At 38.8% G+C, this 21,500-nt stretch overlaps 1 protein-coding gene across 1 annotated transcript; it reads right to left on the bottom strand.

Annotated features, from left to right (window-relative positions):
- Positions 1–120: 120 nt before the first annotated feature.
- Positions 121–20,852, bottom strand: nbr1a (NBR1 autophagy cargo receptor a). Its single transcript, XM_042507457.1, has 22 exons — positions 20,660–20,852; positions 20,228–20,290; positions 18,996–19,014; positions 18,338–18,360; positions 16,882–17,064; positions 16,568–16,645; positions 16,240–16,454; positions 15,335–15,454; positions 14,764–15,063; positions 14,275–14,434; positions 12,250–12,498; positions 9,542–9,667; positions 9,346–9,421; positions 8,866–8,976; positions 7,869–8,048; positions 7,579–7,746; positions 7,199–7,353; positions 6,030–6,460; positions 5,028–5,113; positions 4,612–4,699; positions 4,222–4,321; positions 121–2,521 (listed from the first exon to the last, which is right to left on the bottom strand). The coding sequence occupies exons 1-22, from the start codon at positions 20,759–20,761 to the stop codon at positions 2,303–2,305; spliced, it is 3,252 nt and encodes a 1,083-aa protein (XP_042363391.1). The 5' UTR covers positions 20,762–20,852; the 3' UTR covers positions 121–2,302.
- Positions 20,853–21,500: the final 648 nt, after the last annotated feature.

Raw genomic sequence — 21,500 nt, forward strand, 5'->3', positions numbered from 1 at the left:
TATAACCTGTCTGTACTTTCGACCCCACCCTTTTTACCTTGTACAGACTGTACTTCAGACATACACGGTGTTAAGGGGGGCATGACCTGCATTTAGACATGAACAGAGAAGAGACCAGAGAGATGTGCAAATAGTTTATTGGCGGATTGACAGTAGAAGGGGTTTGATGTGTACACTCTGTGACAGAGGAATAATTTGACAAGCATAGTAGATATATTCAGAATTATTCTCTAGAGCATGATTCTTCAAAACAATCAACAGAAGATGGTTCGAAAAAAAGAAAAGAAATTCTCACCCACCCACACGAACACACAAAATAACAGACATGAACTTAAATCCGCACGCTCACACCACAAATGTCAAATCACCACATGTAAATTTCAGTAAACTAATCGTCAAAACGGCAATGTCATGAGATAAAACATACTTGGTTCCACTATGAGAGTGAGGAATGTGTTGTTAGAGACATCTCAGCTTGGGTTAGTGCTAAAATGACCGTAGATGAGGATGCAGGCAGGGCGGGGGGGTCGATGACGCAAAGCGGACATTTTCTACCGTGACTGTGCTAAGACCACGAGAACACGACTCATCTCTAAAGCCTCTACCTGTCATGCAGGTGTCTCCTAAAAAGCCGTAGAAAACATCCGAGTCTGACGCGTTCGGACAGTTTTTGTATACATTCCACATGTCAACGTCTAAAATAACAGTACTCTGATACAGAAAAAAGATTGCATTGTTTAGGCAGATCTCACTACGATAATCGAGAAAAAAATACTTTGTTGTTCTCACTACTGCACCGCTGACCCTTAACACCCAGAATATAGCTTCAGTAGCATCTTCGGGACGTTTCTACCTCTTGCGACATTCAACGATATTCATTTTCATTGCTGTTTTTTTGTGAGAAGGATCTAGCCAAGCCCTGTCGAACGACATTTATTTTTCAGCGCAGAGGAAGCAGCTACGACAGCCATACAAACACTAAAGACGGAGAGCTGAAAAGCACACTTGAATCCGGTCGAAACTACAGCTCCTGCTCCTTTTCACCAACACATAAGGCTCTGTGGCCCCAGGTAAACAAGGCATGGCAAAGGTTCACTATTCATATAATTTACAAGTGTATATATGGTTAATTTTGTCAAAATGTTGAAGCTGAATTAAAGGCAAAGGCAGGCATTCCTTTTCTCTCGAGTAAACAAGAAATAAATGCTCCTCTTTCATTTTTTATCTTATTATTGTCACTCTTGGTCCAAATAATACAAAGCATGATTAGGGCCATGTTAAAAGAAAAAAAATAGATTTAGAGAAAAAAAGTCACGAAAAAAGCCATTTTATGTAATAAAATTCGTAAGTTTAGGAAAAAAGTTGAGTTGTAATATTACGTAATTTAACGCATAACTTTATGAGAATAGAGGTAACTGTCCAGCCTTAATCTGCAACTTTTTTGTTTGTGAATTTATGAGTTTAATTACGGAAAATTACAACTTCTTTCTTGTTATATTACGACTTTATACTCAAAGCTAACATTTATTTTTCCTTTAACATGGCTGTAATCCTCCTTGGTGTTATTTGGAGCAAGAGTAACGATAATTCGATCCTCTAAATATTATGTGGATAAACTAAAACATTTACGAGAAAAAAGGTAACTTTCAGGATTTAATCTTAAACTTTTTTTCATGTAAATTTAGGAGTGTATTCACGACAACTTTTTTCTTGTAAATTTTGCAAGTTTAATCTTATAATATTAAATTTTTTTTCTCGTAAAGAGTTTAATCTCACAATATTACTACTTTTTTCTCATAACACTATGAATTTGTTCTCAAAATCAGTATTTTTTTCTTTAACATGGCTCTAATCTTCGTTTGTATTATTTGGACCAAGAGTAATAAGCCAGACATAATATTGCGTGGATAAACTCAAACATTTACGAGAATAAACGAAATATTACAAGATTAAACTCGTAAATTTATAAGATTACATGATTAAACTGTATGAATAAAAGGCAACCATCCGACTTAAATCTGCGACTGTTTTTCTTCCAAATTTATGAGTTTAATCACGTAATATTACAACTTTTTTCTCAAATTTACTAGTTTACTCTCGTAATATTATGACTTAATTTTTTTTTTTAACATGGCCTTAATCTTCCTTCATAAAATATATTATCCACCCTTTGGAAAATCGATTGCACAAATGATTAATAGCTTTTCTCTGTCTCTTCTTTAAATAATTCAAAATGAGAGATACACGTCATAATCTAAATATTCTCTTTACATTTTAAGTCAGATAAATTCCTTTTGCAGCCTCACAGTATCCGAGAGCTTTCCCTCTCCCTCTGATGCTGAGCGGTGACAGCTCTGCTCTGGCTGTCCTCGGCCATCTGCACCAGCTCGTTAACGGTGTGCAGCAGGCTGTAGCCGTGCTTCCTCAGCAGCCGCTGGTTGAGCCGCTGGTCTCTGAAGCCCATCTCCAGCAGCATCGCCATCAGGGAAGGGTCCTGTCTGGTAGCTGGGTCGATGCCTCGCTGGAGGGCAGGAATGAAACAGAGATGAGATCTGTCGGATACTTAAAATCCTGTAAGGATTATTTTACTACTACTTAGTCGCCCTGGTTCCCTCGTCAAAAAGCCTGTGGGATTTTTCCATTGGATTTTGGATTACTGCTGAAAATAAGCTCTGTGGCAAACAAATGTTTATGATACTCGTATGTTTTGTTGGCAAGATCATTTTTGAAGCCTAAATGCAATCACGGCACGTAAGAAGCTAACGTTAAGTTGCATACAAACTACAGTTGCATAATTTAAAGTCGCCATCACAACAAGGCTGTAGATGTTCTGTGGTTTCATTTAGCCACTCATTAGCAACCACCTTTTTTAAGACACATAAAAGCTTCAAAATTCATGAATGGGGTATTAGATGACGTATTTTATGTTGTACAACAAGCTGCATTTTTTTACAGTTTTACAGCAGTTGGGTGTCAACGCAACAACCTGTCAACGCAATGCTGATCACTCAATAAAACTGTTATGGTGATGAACTTTGAGTTCTGGCACTGAGCACCATTAACATTCATCTGAACTCATGTCTGTGCTCACCTGATGACATTTAACTTTCTGTTTAACTCTATTTTGGTTCCTATCGCCTGCTAAAAAACACTAATTTCTGAATTATTTCTCAAAATAAAGTGAAATCTAAAATCTTAATGATCCACTGAGTTCACCAGCCGGCTGCTCACTGTGTCTGTCTGAGGATACTGAGAGTTTTTTAGAGCTTTTATTTTTTTTACTGGAAGCAGCTACCTGCTGCAGCTAAAAATGCGAACCAAAACATTTAAGCTAAAGCAAAACAAAAATGCTGAAAGACCTTAAATACAGCGTTCCCACACATTTTCATGAACAAAATTTCAAACATTTTCAATGGTTTTTCAAGGACCCATAATAAAATTTCCATTTCGGAAGAGGATGCGCTTTACTGCATCTGCAGCACTTATCAGCCCAGTCATTGTATTTTTCTGCACACACACACACACACACACACACACACACACACACACACACGCACAAGAGAGTCTCACTTCCTATAATAAGCCCCACCACATTTACGTAACCTGTCTTAGAGGGGAAGGCTTGGCTGGTTTTATTCGTGGAAAATAAGAGCTGTATGAGTTTTCCATTTGTAGCAAGCAGCAAAAACATTTAGTTAATTTACTTTACTTGGCATCGCACGTCCTTCAATGCAACGTTCGCGTCAACAAACTGACAGAAAATAAATTTCCCGTTTTATTATATGACATGGAAGGTTATCTACGGATGATTACTGTTACAATTTCCATGAGTTTTTCATAATGTTCAATGATTTTCCAGGCCTAGAAATAAAAAAATGTGTGAAATTCCATGATTATTTTAAAGGTTTAATGTGACCATGTGTAGATTTGTGTGGTCATTTTTGGGGGAAAAGATGGTGCAGACTCAGTTAAGTTTGAATGCATTTACCATAAAAACAAGATGTGATATCTCACGCCGTTCTTACCATTTTTATTACATTTTTGAAGAGAAACAATTATTTACCCCAAACTGACTGCAAACTATTTTGTTTTATTCATTTATGATAATTATCATCTTACTTATTAGAAACTTACTGTTGCCAATAAAGCTGTAGTATATACTTTTAGGTACATGTTGGATAGTTTTTTAGATTTAGGGATAAATGTTTGTGTGTGATGTACCTGTATTGAGCAGTTTGGTCCGGTGAAGAGAGCTTTATAAGCGGACGCTGCCACAGAAAGAGCCCCCTTGACGAGTCCCTCTGTGATGCCTCCTTGGCCCCTTGTGTAAAGACGAGGATGTGGTTAAGATTATATAACAGCGCTGCAGAGAACAATTTGTTCCACTTTGACTTGTTTAGAACAAAACATTAACATATATCAGATAACAAAAATGTAAGTTAAGACATGCATCACATCACTTTGTGTGTGACTGTACAGAATTTCGGTTAGAAGTCGGTCAATCACGTTGTTGCACAAAAACATGATGACGTCAGACACATGCAGTCACACAAAATTGAAGCTAAAGTGCAGAAATTTCATGAACCACATCAAGTTTTACTGGAGTTGCACCTTGGCTGCAGAGCGTTGCTCGGTCTGGGGTTATACGTCTCAAAGGCACTGGATGCTGAGCCTGCTGATCTGGACAAACCAGATGATACTGCAGAGCAGATGAAAAAAGAAATAACAACACGCAAGCACACATAATGTTAGAGCAGGAACAGAGTTTTCTGCTGAAGCAACAAATCCTGAGAGCTTGTGTGCGATCTCACTTCCTGCCTTTCACCAAAGGGCAAAATGTGTTTCCTCTCTGTGAGGCAACGCTGGAGTTTAACCACCAAAGTATGTGTGTTATAACACCTAAAAACACTGTAAACATGTTTTTACTGATAACGTCTGTGAATGAACAGATGCATAACGTTAAATGTCCTCTGTGCCGTCTGCACGTATGTAATATGATATCCAGTGATTCAAATGGTAAAACTCACCATTTAGGTGGACCCTCGGTTGGTGCGGCTCATATGGATCACAGGCTGGAGGACTGGGGTCCTCAGCCAGGTACAGTGCCTCAGACCTGAAACACGCAGTAAACGAAAGTGAGGCCATATTAAGGCTGTGGGTTTTTTTAAATAAGGAAAAAATGTTAATTTGGTAAAATGATGCAAGCAGAGTTAAAAATGGATTATGAAAATGCAATTTTCTACACATCAGCTGTAATTTAAGCTCAGCTTCACTCCTGACTCCTTAAATACTGGAGCTTGGTCAGCGGCCCTCAGTGTCACAAACCAACACACCGAGGGACCCTTGAGCGGAGATTTAAAATGCAGCTGGTGGCGCACTTCCACACAGGGAGGGTCAAACAAACGTCTGCACAGGCATGGATGTATCTGTGCCATCTTGAAGGACACGTGAAAGTATGAGGACAGTGACGTTTACGTTTGAAACATCTGTTTTCTCTTGTAAAGGGAGCGTAAATGAGCCTGAAGGATACATAGAGCGCCATAGTTTGACGTGTAGAGTCGCTGATTGACAGAGTTGGGAATAAAAACAGGTGATTACTTGCAGCTTTTATGTATATTTTTTTACTATATTTTGTTCCTCATATGTTACCAAAATCATGTTTCCAGCTGTTCTCATTGCTAAGTGTCCTGATATTCTCTTGAAAAACATCCATTAGCATTAATATTTCCAAGAGGATGTGCTTTTGCAAAATGTACCAAAAAGTGCAACTTGTGGCACATATCACCATGTGAATTGATACCAGACAATTTTAGCAGGACACAAAACACATTTCTAAATTGTTTCAAGTTTAAATTGCTCTACTTCTTTCAAACTTTCACTGTATTTTTGATGAAAGGGAATTTAAACCCGCTGAACAAAACATGGACAAACCCTCTATTCACCAAAAGAAATATTTCTAGAAAGGATCATTTGTTTGGCTTCATGCATGCTGACGTTTGAGCTGCACACTGACGGGTGAGCGATCTAACCTGGGTGAGTAGAGCGTCGGTGGGGGCAGCAGGGGGTCGGGCAGCACCGGCGGCGGCGTCACCACTTCAGGGGTGAGCGTCACGGCGTCCAGAGTTTGGGAGGCGAACAGCATCTGGTTCACACTGCTGTGGGTGGGAGGGACGGGCGGAGGCCACGTGTTCACAGATGAATCGTCAGCATCGACGCCCTCCTGCCTGTCTCTCAGCGGCGCCGCCTCTCCTGGCTCGGAGTTAAGGCCGTCGTCTTCCTCCTGCTGTACGTCAGGGTCGGCGGCGGTCACATCAGCAGCAGCAGCGGCAGCAGCGGTGTCGGGCTGCGACATGGCGGAGCTGTACATGGACTCGCCCAGAGGACGGCTGGTGTCGAAGCAGTCCGGGAGGACGATGATGTAATCGTCACAGGAGGAGACGGAGGACGTCTGGCTGCTGACCTGAGACACAGGAGGGGAAGATGGACTTTGTTATATGAGACAACGACCTCATGATATCAGGATCAACATTTACTGTTATGATTTTCACTTGTCTGGCACAAATCTAAGTTTAAAACTGGAGCAAATTTGTGCAATTTATTAAAAAAAAAAGCATGGAATAAAAAGGCAATGAGCAACATGGTAAGAAAGTATCCAAAAGTTTTAGGAAAATAGATGATTTAGAAAATTATTTTGAGGGAAAAAAGCAAGGAAAACTCTCTGGTGAAAAAAAATATACAAGCTCGGGAAAAAATATATTTATAATTATTATAAGTACATATTTAAAATTATGTACTTATTATTTCATTTCATTTTATATGATTTTATTTTTTTTTTTTAAAGGGTGCCAATTTATACAAAATGGTCAAAAAAATTGACTAAAAAAACATATGTTCATTACAACTGTTAATAATCATCTTACAGAAAAGCACATCATAATAAATTTTAAAATTATGTATTTTTTTTAGGATTATTATAATACTTTTATGCACTTTTGCATGCCTTGTTTTTTGCTTACTCTCTATTACTTTTTCTTACTTTTTTCAAACTAATTTTCAGGTAATTTCCTTTTACTTTTTGCTAATATTTTGCTAATTTTTTGGTCATTTCTTCTTACATTGCTGATTGCCTTCCTCACGTTTTGTGCTCAGGTTTTAAAGTTAAGGTGAAATAAAAGTGTTAAAAATGTTGCATCCTCACCTCCTCCCAGTCTTCTCCTTTGGTTCCACCCTCCTCTTTCTCCTCTTGAATGCGCCTCATGTTCTGCATGTCATTCAGGACCATGACCTCTTCGTCCTCATTGTCATGATGTGAACTGACATGCAGGTTTTCATTCGCTGGCTCCAGCAGAATAACTAAAAAAAACAACAAAAAAAACCCCATTAAAATGAGCACCTAATAATTAAAGCTCACAAAAGAAACTGAAAACACAAATAATCTGAGATTAGTTAAAAAAGCAGTTCTTGCATTTTATGTTTTTTTCATATTTGTATTTATTTTTCAATAACAGCAGAAAGAAAAAAGCAAAAATCAACAGCTAAATTCAAAATGAATACAATGAATACAAGTCGCCCTCTGACCTGGCCTGGTCTGCTTCTCCTGGGTGGTCTGGTTGAGGCCCGTGTTGAGAGGCAGAGCTGAGCTCTCAAGTCTAACGGCGCAGATCTCCTCATTTCTCTCGTTCACCGTCTCTGTCCTCTCAGCCTCTGAAGCTCTCTCAAAGCAGAAGCTGGTGCCCCGGGAGACAACTGGAAATGTATTATGGGATAAAGTCTGAGTAGCTCATCATATATTTAAAACACAAAACATACTGTATTTCTGCGCACGGGTTTGTTAGATTTTGGTGGGATTAGGTGTGTTGGCTCCTCACCCTGTGGTTTGTGGCTGCCGTACTGAAGTCTGCGCAGGGGTCTGTGATCAGGGGCCTCCTCCAGGGTGAGCGAGCGGATGACCGTCTCACAGAGGAACTGAGCTCCACTGATCTCCTCCTCCCTGTCCTCCTCCTGGGACGCAGGCTCCAGCAGCTCCCTCTGCTGCCTCAGTTTCACTCCTACAAAAACACAAAAAAGGATTCAAATCGGTGCTGAAGCAGAACTTGTCTTTTTTTGGAATATAGTCTTATTCCTTTCCAAAACCTAGTGCCTACATTACCCACAATACAACCTCTAGAAACAGTATTTTTGCACAGCTCCTTCTGGAGCCACAAAATATTGACTGTTATAACAGATGCAGTATTACTCTTAACCCTTTGCGACCTGAGCTAATTTACTTGATACCTTTTTAAAACATGGGAAGAATGCAAAAGGCAGATTAAGAAATATGACCCAAATATTACCAAAAAACAAACAAACCCCAAAAACAAAACAAAACACAAAAAAAGTAAAAACAGGCAAATACAAATAACTGAATAACTGGAAATAACCTGATTAATAATATCGAAGTTTTTGGACATTTTTCAGTTGTTGTTATTTATTTAGTAGTTTTTGTTTTTTTGTATGTTTGTTTGTTTTACTGCTGAGTTGTTCACTGATGGTTTTTAGTTTTTTCAAAACAAAGCAAACCATTTTGCTCAGGGCTGAAGGTTTACATATTTGTAAAGGCGTCTGTAAGCGAAGTGTAAAGTGTTAAAGAGGTTTAAAAAATCCCCAAACGGACTTTCTTTCACTTAAAAAGGTAGTTAAAGGTTATTTCAAAACCCACCAGACTCCACTTAAATAAACAATAATTTTATCACAGTAAGATTGAGTTCATTCATTCATGTTGCCAGATACTTAAAATGACACTGAGCCTGTCAATGTCAAAATAAAACGCTTTCAGTGGATGTAAATTAAGGGTGCGCACAAGCATCTAGAACAAAACACTCTTACCAAAAAGTTTTCGGACCCCTGTGACCTCTGCGTCTTCTTTCATCTGTGAAATGATGGCCTTCTCCAACACTGGTGCATCATGGGGCAGCGGGGATATGCAGGGAGTCAAATCTACAAATTAAGTCGAGCAAACACAACACAGGTCAAGAAAAAAAAAAATCAGCGTTTTTCTGACGTTGCTCGTCACAGACGGGCTGACAAATTCGGTGGATGCAAAAAGATGCAAAAACGATGAAATGCAAATGTCCCTGTCTTAGAGCCAGTGTTTGGTTCGTCCGTTTTTGGCTACTGTAAAAACACGACATCCATAGATGAGGGTCCGCTACATATGTGGACATAAACGGCTCATTCGGAGGTAACAAAAACACAATACTAATTTTCAGGTAATTATACACTAAAGAAAACGTACTTATTATATTCCATCTCTGCCGATATATCCCCTTAAATCCCAAACACTGGAACTTTAAAGCACGAACTTACCCACAGGAGTGTTGTTCGGCACCTTCTCCAACTCCTGCACGATGTTTATATCCAACAACTCGAAGGACAGCAGATCCTAAAAAACAAAACACAAGACGTGCAGGGAGTGTGAACACTGTTACACTGATCACTTTTCAATTTACAGCACACTTTATTTTACACCTCATGCTGTCATAGTAACTTTGTGAGCGTGCACCTGTGCAGTCAGCAGGTCGACTGAGGGGAAGTAGTAGTCCTCGTGGTTCAGTTCTACAGACAGTCCAGGGCCGCCCTCCTTGGACTTAAGCTCTTTCGCCTTATCTGCTGGTCTCGCCTCCTCCTTCTGAAGGACACAACAACGCCATCATGAGTATCTCTACAGTGTGCACTCAAGGGTGAGTAACACACACATACGGTGTCTGTATGGATTTAAGGATTCATTCAATATTCTGGATTATCTGTTCGTTTTTTTTTTTTTTTCCCTCCCCATTATAACCCTGAAACCAGGACACAAACTGCCAGAACTGTCTTATATTGCCATTTTCATGCTGGACTTTTTAAAAGGTGCTGGAGGAAGTACTCAGCGCTCTACTTACTTAAAGGGACAGTTCACCCCGGGATAATGGTACTACACGGCACTCGGCTTTTGGTGCTCAAAGTACCAAATAAATACTTAAAAAACTCAACAGTAATGTCTGTTTACAGAAATCATGACCCGGTTACTCACGATAATCCACAAATCTTGTTGTGAGCAGTTTCATGTAGGCACTATTTTTATTTCAACTTTTTACACCTGCCAAAGTATTGCTGTGCAGGAGGAGTGATACGGTTGGCGGGTGTAGTTCGGTGGAGAGAAAATAGCTCCGAAATAAAACTGCTGACAACAAGGTCTGTGGATTATCTCGAGTAACCCGGTCATGATTTTTGGGAAAAAGACATTGAAAACACAAATAATCCAGAGTAATACATGAATCCTTCAGTCAATAGGGACGCTGAATTTGTGTTAGTCTTAAAAAATCTTCAGGGTGAACTGCCCCGTTAAACTATTATATTTTTACACAACAATGTAAAACTCCATTACGTGTAAAAGCCCTGATTCAAAATCAAACTTATGAAAAAGTAAGGCTATAATACACAAAAAATATACTTAAAGTGTCAAAAAAATGTACTCATCAAACAGTAAAATGTTCTACAATAAGATTAATATGTGTAAACGGGATTATTCGTTATAGCTGGTTGAAGTTGAGAGCATTTGATAGTTTTTGTCCAGTGGTTTCCAACCTAAGGCTCGGGCCCCTTTAACGGCTCATCAGATAAATTTGAGGTGTCGTCAAATTCTTTATTTGAAAAGAAAAAAGAAAAAATAAGTTTTGATACACAAATCTGTTTACAATTTTCTTGATTTTGCTTTTTTTAAGCAAAATATTGAGTTCATCATAGTTGAGAAAATCTGAGAGGGGAAATCACTCTTTCAAACAGCTCATCCAAAACATGTCAGAGTCCCAACCAGACATGTAACAAGCCAAAAAGCTGGAAACCACTGTTTTTATCATAATGTGTTGTATTATATATCATTGATCAAAGTATTTTCATGTAAAATCTTAAAGATATAATATGCAGGATTTAAAGATATAATATGCAGGATTTCGCTAGAAAACAATGTATAAGTTCCTACAAAAGAAATCACTCATAACCATCACTTACAAACCACCAGAAGTGTGTGGCGGTGTATTTTTACGCAGGGAGAGTCCACCTGTACTTTATTCTAAATTTGCTGTGTTCGTGACGTTTATAAGCGAGTGGTCCCAAGCCACTAACAGCCCAGCTAGGTGCTGGTTTTTAGCTTAGTTAGCTTGCAAAAGTGTCAACTTTTCCACATAAACTGTAAAATGAATGAACACAGCCACTGTGAAGTCACCCACTGGTTTGTAGACTCACATTTCGAAGGCTAGAGTTTAACATTTTGGCTGTTAAAGAAAGAAAAATAAATTCAGTGGGCCACATGCCGCAGAAGTAAAATTTTTTTTGACATATGTGCCAGGCGAGCGTCTTAGCGTCTGCCACTTTATTATGCAAAACTTTGGTCCGCATCAGTTGTCATGAATGTTAAAATTAGCTACAGATACCAAAACCATTTTTTGTACTAGGCTGTAAATGTGATTATTTCTGCTGTAAAGTTAGGTATTTTCACACGGGGGTCTACAGGGATTGACTAACTTTTGGAACCAGCCTCAAGTGGACATTAGAGGAACTGCTGTTTTTGACACTTTTTCAGCCGCGGAGGTTGCCATTTGCTTTTCCATTACAACTAATGTAATGCCGTGCGTCACTGAACTCATAACTTCGGGAAAAAAACTAAGTGCAACTCAGAGAAGTGCAGTGGAACGGCTATTCAAGTCATGATTACAAATCAGAAACTCGGGCAAGATTTAACTACTTACATCAATGACTCTGTAGGTAGTCTACTATTAGATCTAAAAATCGCCAAAAAGTTTTCTGCGGGAGGGGGTGGGTTCGAATAGTGTTGGGGAAAACCGACACAGAATCATTGACTTCAGAATTACAATGAAACACCGTATAACATTCCCACAAATATAACTAATACTGAATGTAGAAGCATCGTAGGGAGGAGGACCAAGTTTCAGGTTTGTGTTCATAAACTGCAACCAACAATTCCTGCATAGTACACCTTTAATCTGTACTGTAACTTATCTGTAAAATAAATGTAGTGCAGTAAAAGATGCGATTTCCCTCTATGATGTGGCAAAATTAAAGTATAAAGTAACAACAATGGAAATACTCATGTAAAGTGCACTGAGTTAATCTAACTAATTACTCATATAAATAATGCCAATGATCTAGACACTTATGTCAACAGTTGTGCTCTCTGCAGCTATACAGGGTGTCATTGGATGTCAGACTTGCCAGTCGTTTGCTCTGATGCCCGAGCACATTGCGGCCGTCACCAGGGTCGACCACGATGCTGCACCAGACCCGCGGGCCAAACTGACAACCGCAGTGCGCCAGCCGCCAGTGGGAGGTGTACGTCCCGTCCATCACGGGAGCGACAAAGGCCACACTGACCACTCCCACTTGTCCGGGCAGCAGCAAGGGGACTGGCACCTCCCTCCTCTCCTCTGACGCCAGGCCGAGGTTCCCCCACATGAACACTAGCTGGGTGCACGTACACACATACACAAAACACAAAATAGGAATACACATGCGAAAAAGCACAAAGACAACAACATGCAGCAGAAAAAAAATACACACTCAAGTGAAGGATCCACCAGAGTTGGGCCGATTTACGGTCTTGCCGGTCTATCCAGTGTACGAGCTTAAACCGCTTTTATTTATGCAAATTTGTCATTTGTTCAAGTTTTGGCAATTTTCTAGTAGCCTAAGTCACAGCACGATGCAAGTTAAATTGCATTAGTAATAAACAATATGACAGTGTGATTAATATAATATTATGTTTGTAAACTTAATAAGGGGCCACTAGTGTCATTCAGGTCGCGTGTAATTTACTGCAAAGCCGAGGCGGCTGGTTTAGGCAACATGAAAGACATCAAATTTTAGCACAGGAAAGTGAGCAGAGCGTGTCGTGTTTGTTTACTTGTTGAGGCGATAAGAGAAAACATGGCAGAATTAGTCTCTTAAAAAGGCTAAAACTTTGCCAATATTACAACATTTTGGATTTGAAGTCAACAAGAGAGCTGTTCTTACTGGCCGCAAATGCTGTTGTGTGTTGAACTTTCGTTGGACGCCGTGTTACTATTTACTCCTGTTGCTCGCTTTGAAAGTGCCACAGTGGAAGACGACCAACTGATTCATAAAGTTGAAAAGAGGAATTATTTATACAAAACCTTCTTATTTCACAACAAAAACCTAAACACAGTGCAAGCTGGCTGGAGGGAGATCGCCGGAAAGCTCAAAGTTTCCTCTGAGGTAAATGAGCATCGCTAAAAACAAGCTAATCTTACTTGCTGTTGGCTGTATTGTACATAATTTACAGTAATTATCACAATAGAAAGCGTGTGTTTTCCAATTTTCCAGAACATAGCGAGTACTTAGAGTAAAAGCGCAGTCCTTACTAAACACCAAGTCCGTTTTACTAGCCCGGTGTGTGAACACTGTCTAACTTGCAAAAATGATTTAATGCAACATTTCGGTACTAGACCACCTGATGCCATGAACTTCTCGTACCAAACAGTTGCATTAAAATATTAATTTTTGCAAGTTAGTGTTTTTTTCAGTTTTTCACTGAAGCCATGACTACCAAGTAATACCAGCATACTACACAAGAGAGACACAAAAAAGAGATTTAAATAAATAAACTGATTGTATTTCCATCTTTGCTGAACAACACTTTTGTGTAAAAGGATATAAAAGCCTGTCCCAGATATAAGCCTGTTGAAGTCCAATGATTTAAGCAAATAATAGCCCGGGCTATTAATTGAGGCTTTACTCATAAATCTTATTAGTGTTAAGTCTCCGGTCTGATCTCAACTGCACAGCTGATAGCTACGTGGTTTGTTTACATGACATAACAGAAGTGTGTATTTAATGGATTCAGTGCGGACATGGAGCTCCGGGGTTACGCATTGCTACGTGATGATCACTCGACATTTGGTAAAATTCGTTAATTTGGTCCAGTCCGGCGTTTGGCTTAATATGAAACTGGATTGAAAATTTTTACACCGTCCCAACCCTTGGATCCACAAACACACACACACACATTCAAACAATGACAAAGACTTAAAAACTTAAAACACAGATTCAACTAAATTCAAATAATAAAAAATCTCAGACAAAAAAGGGCATTAGTTATTTTAGGCTGGATAGAGATCTTAGCTGGTGTTAGTGGATAAGAAGTGGGGACTCAGAGTGGAAGTGAAGCAGGGGGGCAAAGAGAGAGTGCAGCCTGTCCTCTCGGCGGGGGGGGGGGGGTACCTTAGTCTCTGAGGTCCAGCTGATAGTGCCCGAGTTCCTCATCTTCCAGTATTTGATGAACTTGGTACCAGGCTCCAGACGCGTGCCGTCCGGCAGATTTTCATCCAGAAACAAGGCAGCCATAGTGGGAACCAAGGACGTGTGCGAGACCCCAGGACCCCTAGTTTCAAGTGTACAGAGCATTGTTGAAAATAGCCCTGGTTTCTTATAATACCCATCTCTTTGATCTCTACGAATCAAAAAAGCAGGACCCCAGATTTTTTTTTTTTGCAATTCTTTTTCTTAGAAAATCTATGAAGCAGCAGCAGTTTTGAGGTAGTTCCAACATTTTCCACCACCCCAGAGCAGCCAGCGATACACTCATACAGACTAGATTACAAAGATGGCATATTTTGATTTCTTTTCTTGGAAAAAAAAAGACTTTATTGCATCCATGCTGGGTTTCGAGGTACCCAGCACTGTCGGACGCCCTTCCGAGGTGGCGCTTACTCTGGACTGGAGGCCTGGGGATCAGGGGCCGGGGCAGGGATGGGACCTTGGGCTGGGGCTGGACCTGAGGCTGTTTCTGAGGCGGCAGGGGGGGGCAGGGCTGGGACCTGGGTGGACGCGGAGGCCATGTTTGTCAGGTTGGCTCTGCCTGAGGTAGAGGGCCCGCTCCACTGCAGCCCCCTCTTCTCCAGTCTCAGTTTCTTCTTGATTTCCTTCACTTCAGCTCTTAGCTGCCTCCTTTCAGCTTTGAGGCGCTGTCGCTCGGCCTTGCGCACTGTCCTGTCTCCTCGCCGTGGGAACCTGGTTTGAAATGTCATCAGGAACACCTATTTGTTGACTATCAAAAGTTTATTTTCCAAAAGAACAAAACACATACACACTCACAATTCATTATGTGCAGTAATCTAGCTGCTAAAACATGTTTGCAGTCCTGCTTTGCATCTATTCATATTTATGTTTTTCCTCCATTAATGCAGAAGAAGTGATAGCAAAAAAAAAAGGCTGTTGCAAGTAAAAAATGTCTTATAGTTTCAAGAGGAGGGAAGATTGATCCTCAGTCTTGGGGGTTTACCTCAACTCTCCCGACATTCCATGCTCAGGGATGGAGAGAGGTGTCTTGGTTCTCACGAGGTTGTGGCTGGGGTCATGGCTATGTCTGCACATCTCACACAGGATGCAGGACGGGCACACACTGGCAGGGAGCGAGACAACAAAAAACATCAGAATGGATGCTCATAAAACAGCTTAAAGAGGAACTAACCCACACTCCCACTCTTGCTACCTCCCTGAAATGTGAGAAAAGTCTTAAAAATGGGCAAAGCTGGGATAAGGTCTAAGACACGCCCAGTCACCCAATCGTGCAGCCTCTCAATCCACAGCGCCTCCCTGCCCTGTGAACAAAGTAGTCAGCTGGTGATGAAAACAAGCTTCTGCTTCCAGGATTAGCCGATAGCAAAATTCAATTGCAATAGCAGGTTTCAACCTTTAGAGGGCAGTCACTATGCATATTTCTAACACAATACGCAGAATTTAGATGCTTCAAAGGTGAAGAGTACCCATATAAAATTACTGATAATTTTAATAGGAGTCTGATGGGTTTGACAATAGTGATTTCGGGGCTGTTTCTGGTTAAACAAAAGGATCTTACTCTTTAACAAAAAGGTTTATCTCTGTAGGGATCTTTTCCATGATGTTGTCAGACATAATAACAATCTGAGCCTGTCAGTGACAAAAACAAACACTTTTAGTCGACGTACATTGACAATGCCAAACATCCTTTGTGATTACGTTGCAGTTTCGTGGCTGCGGGCTGCAGCACCCTCACTCAGTACTGGACTAGCTTTAAAATTGTTGTTCCTATAAGTCATTTAAACAAAAAAAAACAAACATGGTAAAATAGGGTCCAGGTTAAAAAACACTATTCTGTGTCATAAAAAAGCTCAAAGCCCTTCTTGTTATATCACTATGTGTTCCTACCTGCATTTGTAGGCCCCTTCAGAGGTGAGTTTGTTGCAACTGCTGCAGTTCGGGGTGTAGCCAAGGGATCCATTGGAGGTGGAGGGGCCCGGCCTGGGTCCTATAGGACCGCCGCTGGCCTCCAAGGGCCCGTCAGATGATTTGTGGGTACAACACTGTCCCGAAAAGTCACTGCACATCCTTTCAACCACCTCTTTCACCACCTCGTCTTTAAACTGTGGACACAAGAGTTTGATTTATGTTAGCAGAAATATGACAAGTATACTAATCAATCATCAAACATAACAAGTTAAAGGTGGAGATGCTGGAAAAATAGTTTAAATCTTACCTTCTCCATGTACGATCGAAACCACATAGGAGGTGGCTCATCTTCTGGCTTGTTCCCCTTGTTGTCCTTCACTGTGACCTGTACCAAAATACATCAAACACATACTTCAAACCTGATTCTAAAATAAATTGATTTATAGCAACAACTACATAAAAAATGATTATACAAGTGCAAATAAAAAGTTGTTAACATTGATGCAAATTATGTAGTAAGATGTAAATTTATTGTGGCGTCTCAACGCCAAAAACACTGTAAAATCTGCACATGTGAGAGTGTAAGATGAAGAAAGTGGAGGAATCAGTTTGGCTCCTTACAGCTTCTCGCTCGGGGGTGACCTGGGTGCCTTTGTCCACTGTTTTGACTCTGGACGGATAAGGAGGAGCCGGCCGGAGGTCTCCTTTCAGCTCCTTCACCTCCGTCTTCAGCGGACCTCCGCAGGCCTGCCCCTTCATCTTGTACACGTTCATGTGCAACTGGTTCCCCTGCTTCTCAGCACTCTGTGAGGTAAACAAGCATTATATACATACCAAAAGAGGAGCACCACAAAAACACGCAAATTACAGCGACACGTGCAAGAAAACAATGCAATACACTGCGAACATGTGTTCTTAAAAAGTTAGCTGCTTCAGATTAAATATCGACACAGTGTAGCTTTGTTTGGCTTTTTTTTGGTGGTAATATATTTCGGTCATTGTAAGAATTTTTCTTTGAAACCTAGAGCGACATCACTTGTCTTGTGCTGCTTTCAGACATCTTTCGCAAGTATTTAAACCTTTGAACCCTGTGAAAATTGGCTTGATTTCTTTCAAAAACATGAGAAAAAGTCAATAGCAGTTTGGAAAGAAATGTTCCACAGATTGCAAGAAATGAATAGATTTAGATTGGGTTTTTTTGTAAAAATGCCCAAGAAAAAATGGTGAGGAGGGGAAAAAATTATTAAAATTTTTAGAGGCATTTTTTCAAAATCGTGTTTGCCTTGTTTGTTTTTACTTTCTGTTTTCTTTTTAATTTTTGTTTGTACTTTTTACTAATTTCTTGCTAATTTTTGGGTCATTTTTTCTTTTGTCACTTATTGCCTTCTTCTCATTTCAATGGTTTTAAAGAAAAAATGAAATCAAAACATTAAATAAAATGGAAAAAGAAAAGACTCAACATATTCTAATTTAGTAGATTAATTTGAGTAATTTGTTTACAACTAGGTTTAAGTTATGCAAAAATAAAAAAAACATAAAAAACAAAAACAGAACTAACAAACAAATAGAAACAATAACAAAATTCTAATAATAATAATAAACTTTTATATTTGTTTACCACCTTTTTTTTTTTTAAATTTGTGGAGTAAACTACACAATCTTAATTCCTTGTCACGACTATTTCACAAATTGACAGATAAACATCTACACTTCATGTTTGTCCCTGGCCTTTTTTTAAATGTACATGTTTGTTTTCCTCTGTGTTTTCTGCAGGACTGTAACTATGTGAATGCTGCTCTGCTGGAACAAGGACATATTTGTCCTGTGTTGATGTTTTTCAGTCACACAGACTGTTTTTATGATGCATGAGCTCATATTTTGTCATGTGCTAACAGTCAAATAAAGAGGAGCATTCTCTGCATTCTCTATTTTCATTTATGCAGTGAAGTTGACTGAATTTTGCTACTACATCCTTAACTACAATTTTCCATATTCTGCATGATCTCTGCACTTCTGTAGTTACATGAACTTGTGTTATGCGTTGTTTTTTTAATCAAGCGTCAGCAGTGCTCCGTACCTTGATGGCTTCTTCATATTCATCTGAAATACAAACAAAATCAACACTAAGTTAGTTTGTAACTAATTACTTGCACTACGTCCTCCTCACACGTTTATCAGTAAAAAGTGTCTCACTTAATATTTAAGTTATTATTTAGAAGAATTGCACATTAATGATAAGTACTGTATACTTGCCACACTCGCCCTAAAACATTTCAGATTGAAACTATTCAAAATTTTAGCTCAATGGCATAAATGACGCAAGAGATAAAACACGAGGAGAAAATGAAAGAACATTCGTGATGATTAACAAAGTCACGTATTGCAACATATTAGAGCTACGTTACATCAGCAGCTGCAGACGATAATGCTGCCCTGATCTTGCATTTAGTGTAAAGTTAACACTGAAGATTACACTAACAATTTTATTTCACACAACAAATTTCGTGACTTTTCACGACCAATGACGATTTTTACAAAATCCATGACTTTCCCAGCTGCTGTACAGTAAAATCTCCAGGACTAATAAAGTACACTATCACCCTCTCTATTCAAAACATTACTATACATTACTTTACTGCTGTTATCTTGTTATAATCTCTGTCTCATACTTTTTTTGCTTAGATTCCTCTTCAAACATGTCACAAAATTAAGACACAAAAAAGTATTTTTCTCACCTTGACTGTTTATGCAAATCTGAAAAAAAAGAGAGAATAAGATCAGAATGAGTGTGGGAACTTCGGCCCAACATGAAAATTATGTACAAATGTGAAGTCCGGTGGTGGAAGAAGTACTCAGACTTTTTACCTCAGTGAAAAGAGCAAATGCCACAGTCTAAAAATGTGATTACAATTTTACTTAAGTTCCAAAAGTAAAATGACTCATTAACAAATGACCTAATTCAGAATAATATATGACATTACTGGATTGTGTGTGTGTGTGTGTGTGTGTGTGTGTGTGTGTGTGTGTGTGTGCCTAATTTTAGCTACTTTGTACACTGCTCATAACTTAATCCAGAATAGTACATCATGATTTAAGAATTAATTTATATTTTGTATAGATAATTTGAATCTGCAAATTATGTCTAACAACTAGTATTTCCAAAAAATGTAAAAAAGTTATGTATTGGCTAACAAAATGTAATAATGATAATAATAAGAAAAACTGCACCTTAAAACAGATTATGAAGTGCTTTGACAAACCAAAAAAGCTAGAGAAGAAGATACCCCAGAGGCAATATAATGATTAAAGCCAAACAGTAATGCCGAAAAAAACACAGTGGTTTTTGTTGTCCCTTAGACCCCTAACTCCTGGGTCTTTTTTTGCTCATGACCTTCTTCTAATATTTTAATTTGCCTAGATTTCAAAAGGTTAAAACATTTTAGAAAATTATTTTTCCTATCTTTAATCAAATATTGTTATATTACTTCTTACATATTTTTTTTTATCATGTTTTATTGCATTTATTCTCATATTTTCTAGAACTTTATTCATTTAGTAATTTAACTGCCTTTTTAGTGATCTGCCTGTTTTATTACTTGTATTTGCTTTATCCCTGTTTACCCTTTAAATGTGCATTTTGTTCTGGCCTTTCTGTTTGACTGTTCTAGACCTTTTTCTGTTTAGTATGTTTGTTGATGTTTATTTGATTGTTCCCTGAGTTTCTGCCTTTGCTTTATCTGTCAAAGCACTTTGTAAACAACTGATTTTAAAGGTGCTATATAAATAAAGTTATTATTAGAATAGTCTGGGCTATTAATTGAAGTTTTGGTGGAGCAGAGGTATGAAGTATCACTATATTAAAATACTCAAGTAAAGTAGGAGTACTTCTAAGTTCTACTTACATAAATGTGCATAAGTACACTCACCGCCGGTAAAAACGCACGCACATTTACACACACTCCCTTACCTCTTCATTATCTTCGTCAAAGTATTTGACTTGAAAGTGGTTGATCCCAAAAGACGCTTTAATCTGGAATATAAATCAAAACAGCTGATAATCAGACCCACAGCAAACACTGTGTTATTAAATCAGAACTTTTCTTTGCTCGCACGTGTTACGAAAACATCTATAATAGCTCGTGGATAAACACCTTTACAGAGCAGCTAGCTACTGTACAAACACATTACAGCAAACAGAGCAGGTATAACGTGTTAATAACGTGTCAATAACGTACAGACTGGATTGAAAAAAAACAGTATTTGTGTAGATTTTGTGGCGGTACTGTCGGCTGTCCTTCAGGTGGTCTATTGTTTACGTGTCTAGGCCATGTCTGGGCCTGCTTTTCACCAAACTGCGCCAGCGTTTAGCCAGCACGGCTCGGCTAGCAGCGGCTCTTACCCAGGCTTCAACGGACTCCCACTCCAGTTTGTCCAGATCCTGAGCCAGAAACCGCTTCACGTTGCCCCGGAAGTTGACTTTAATCGTGACAGGCAGCCCCATGTCGGCCGTTTATCGGCGTGTGATGGCGATCATTTGCGGTGACACCGGCCTGTTTGATCCCTGCTGCCCTCGACTGTCTTCTCTTGTTTACATCGTCAGCTGCGTCGAGAAAAATATGGTGACGTATCCGCGCATGCGCAGCCCAAACACAGTCCTCTGATTATTTATTTATTATTATATTGCTTATTTTTATGGTTAACAGTGTATGCATTTTAATGTATTTGCTTTTTGGCATTGTTTTTTTTAATTAAATGTTTCATGCTTAGACACCGAGGGATTTTAGCACTATATTCAGTCTGTCTTGTTATTATTATTATTAAACACCAACAACATCTAAGTAATAGTGTCTAAGTTATGAATGATAACATAAACAATATAATAACTTAATAATTCAAAAAATAAATAAGAAATAAATACAAGGTTTTTTTAATCTCAAACAATATCGAAAACATTTTTTTCTTTATTTGTTTCGTTTGTTAATTTTCTTATTTTACTGTTTATTTATTACTTATCAACTTAACACTATTTTCTGATATTATTGTCGAAATTATGTTTTTTATTACCCAGATATAGAAGAATTGTTTTTAGTTTAGAGATTTTATTTTATTTTATCTTTACTCCTCAGACATTTAAGGATTGTAACATTGTATGCAACTTGCCTTGTTGTGTGAAAATGTATTGTTCAATAAAGAGGAAAAAAAACGCCCTTCTTTTTATATTATGCATCAATTTATTATGT

The sequence above is a fragment of the Plectropomus leopardus genome, chromosome 19 (genome assembly GCF_008729295.1).
Source record: "Plectropomus leopardus isolate mb chromosome 19, YSFRI_Pleo_2.0, whole genome shotgun sequence".
Lineage (NCBI taxonomy): Eukaryota > Metazoa > Chordata > Actinopteri > Perciformes > Serranidae > Plectropomus > Plectropomus leopardus.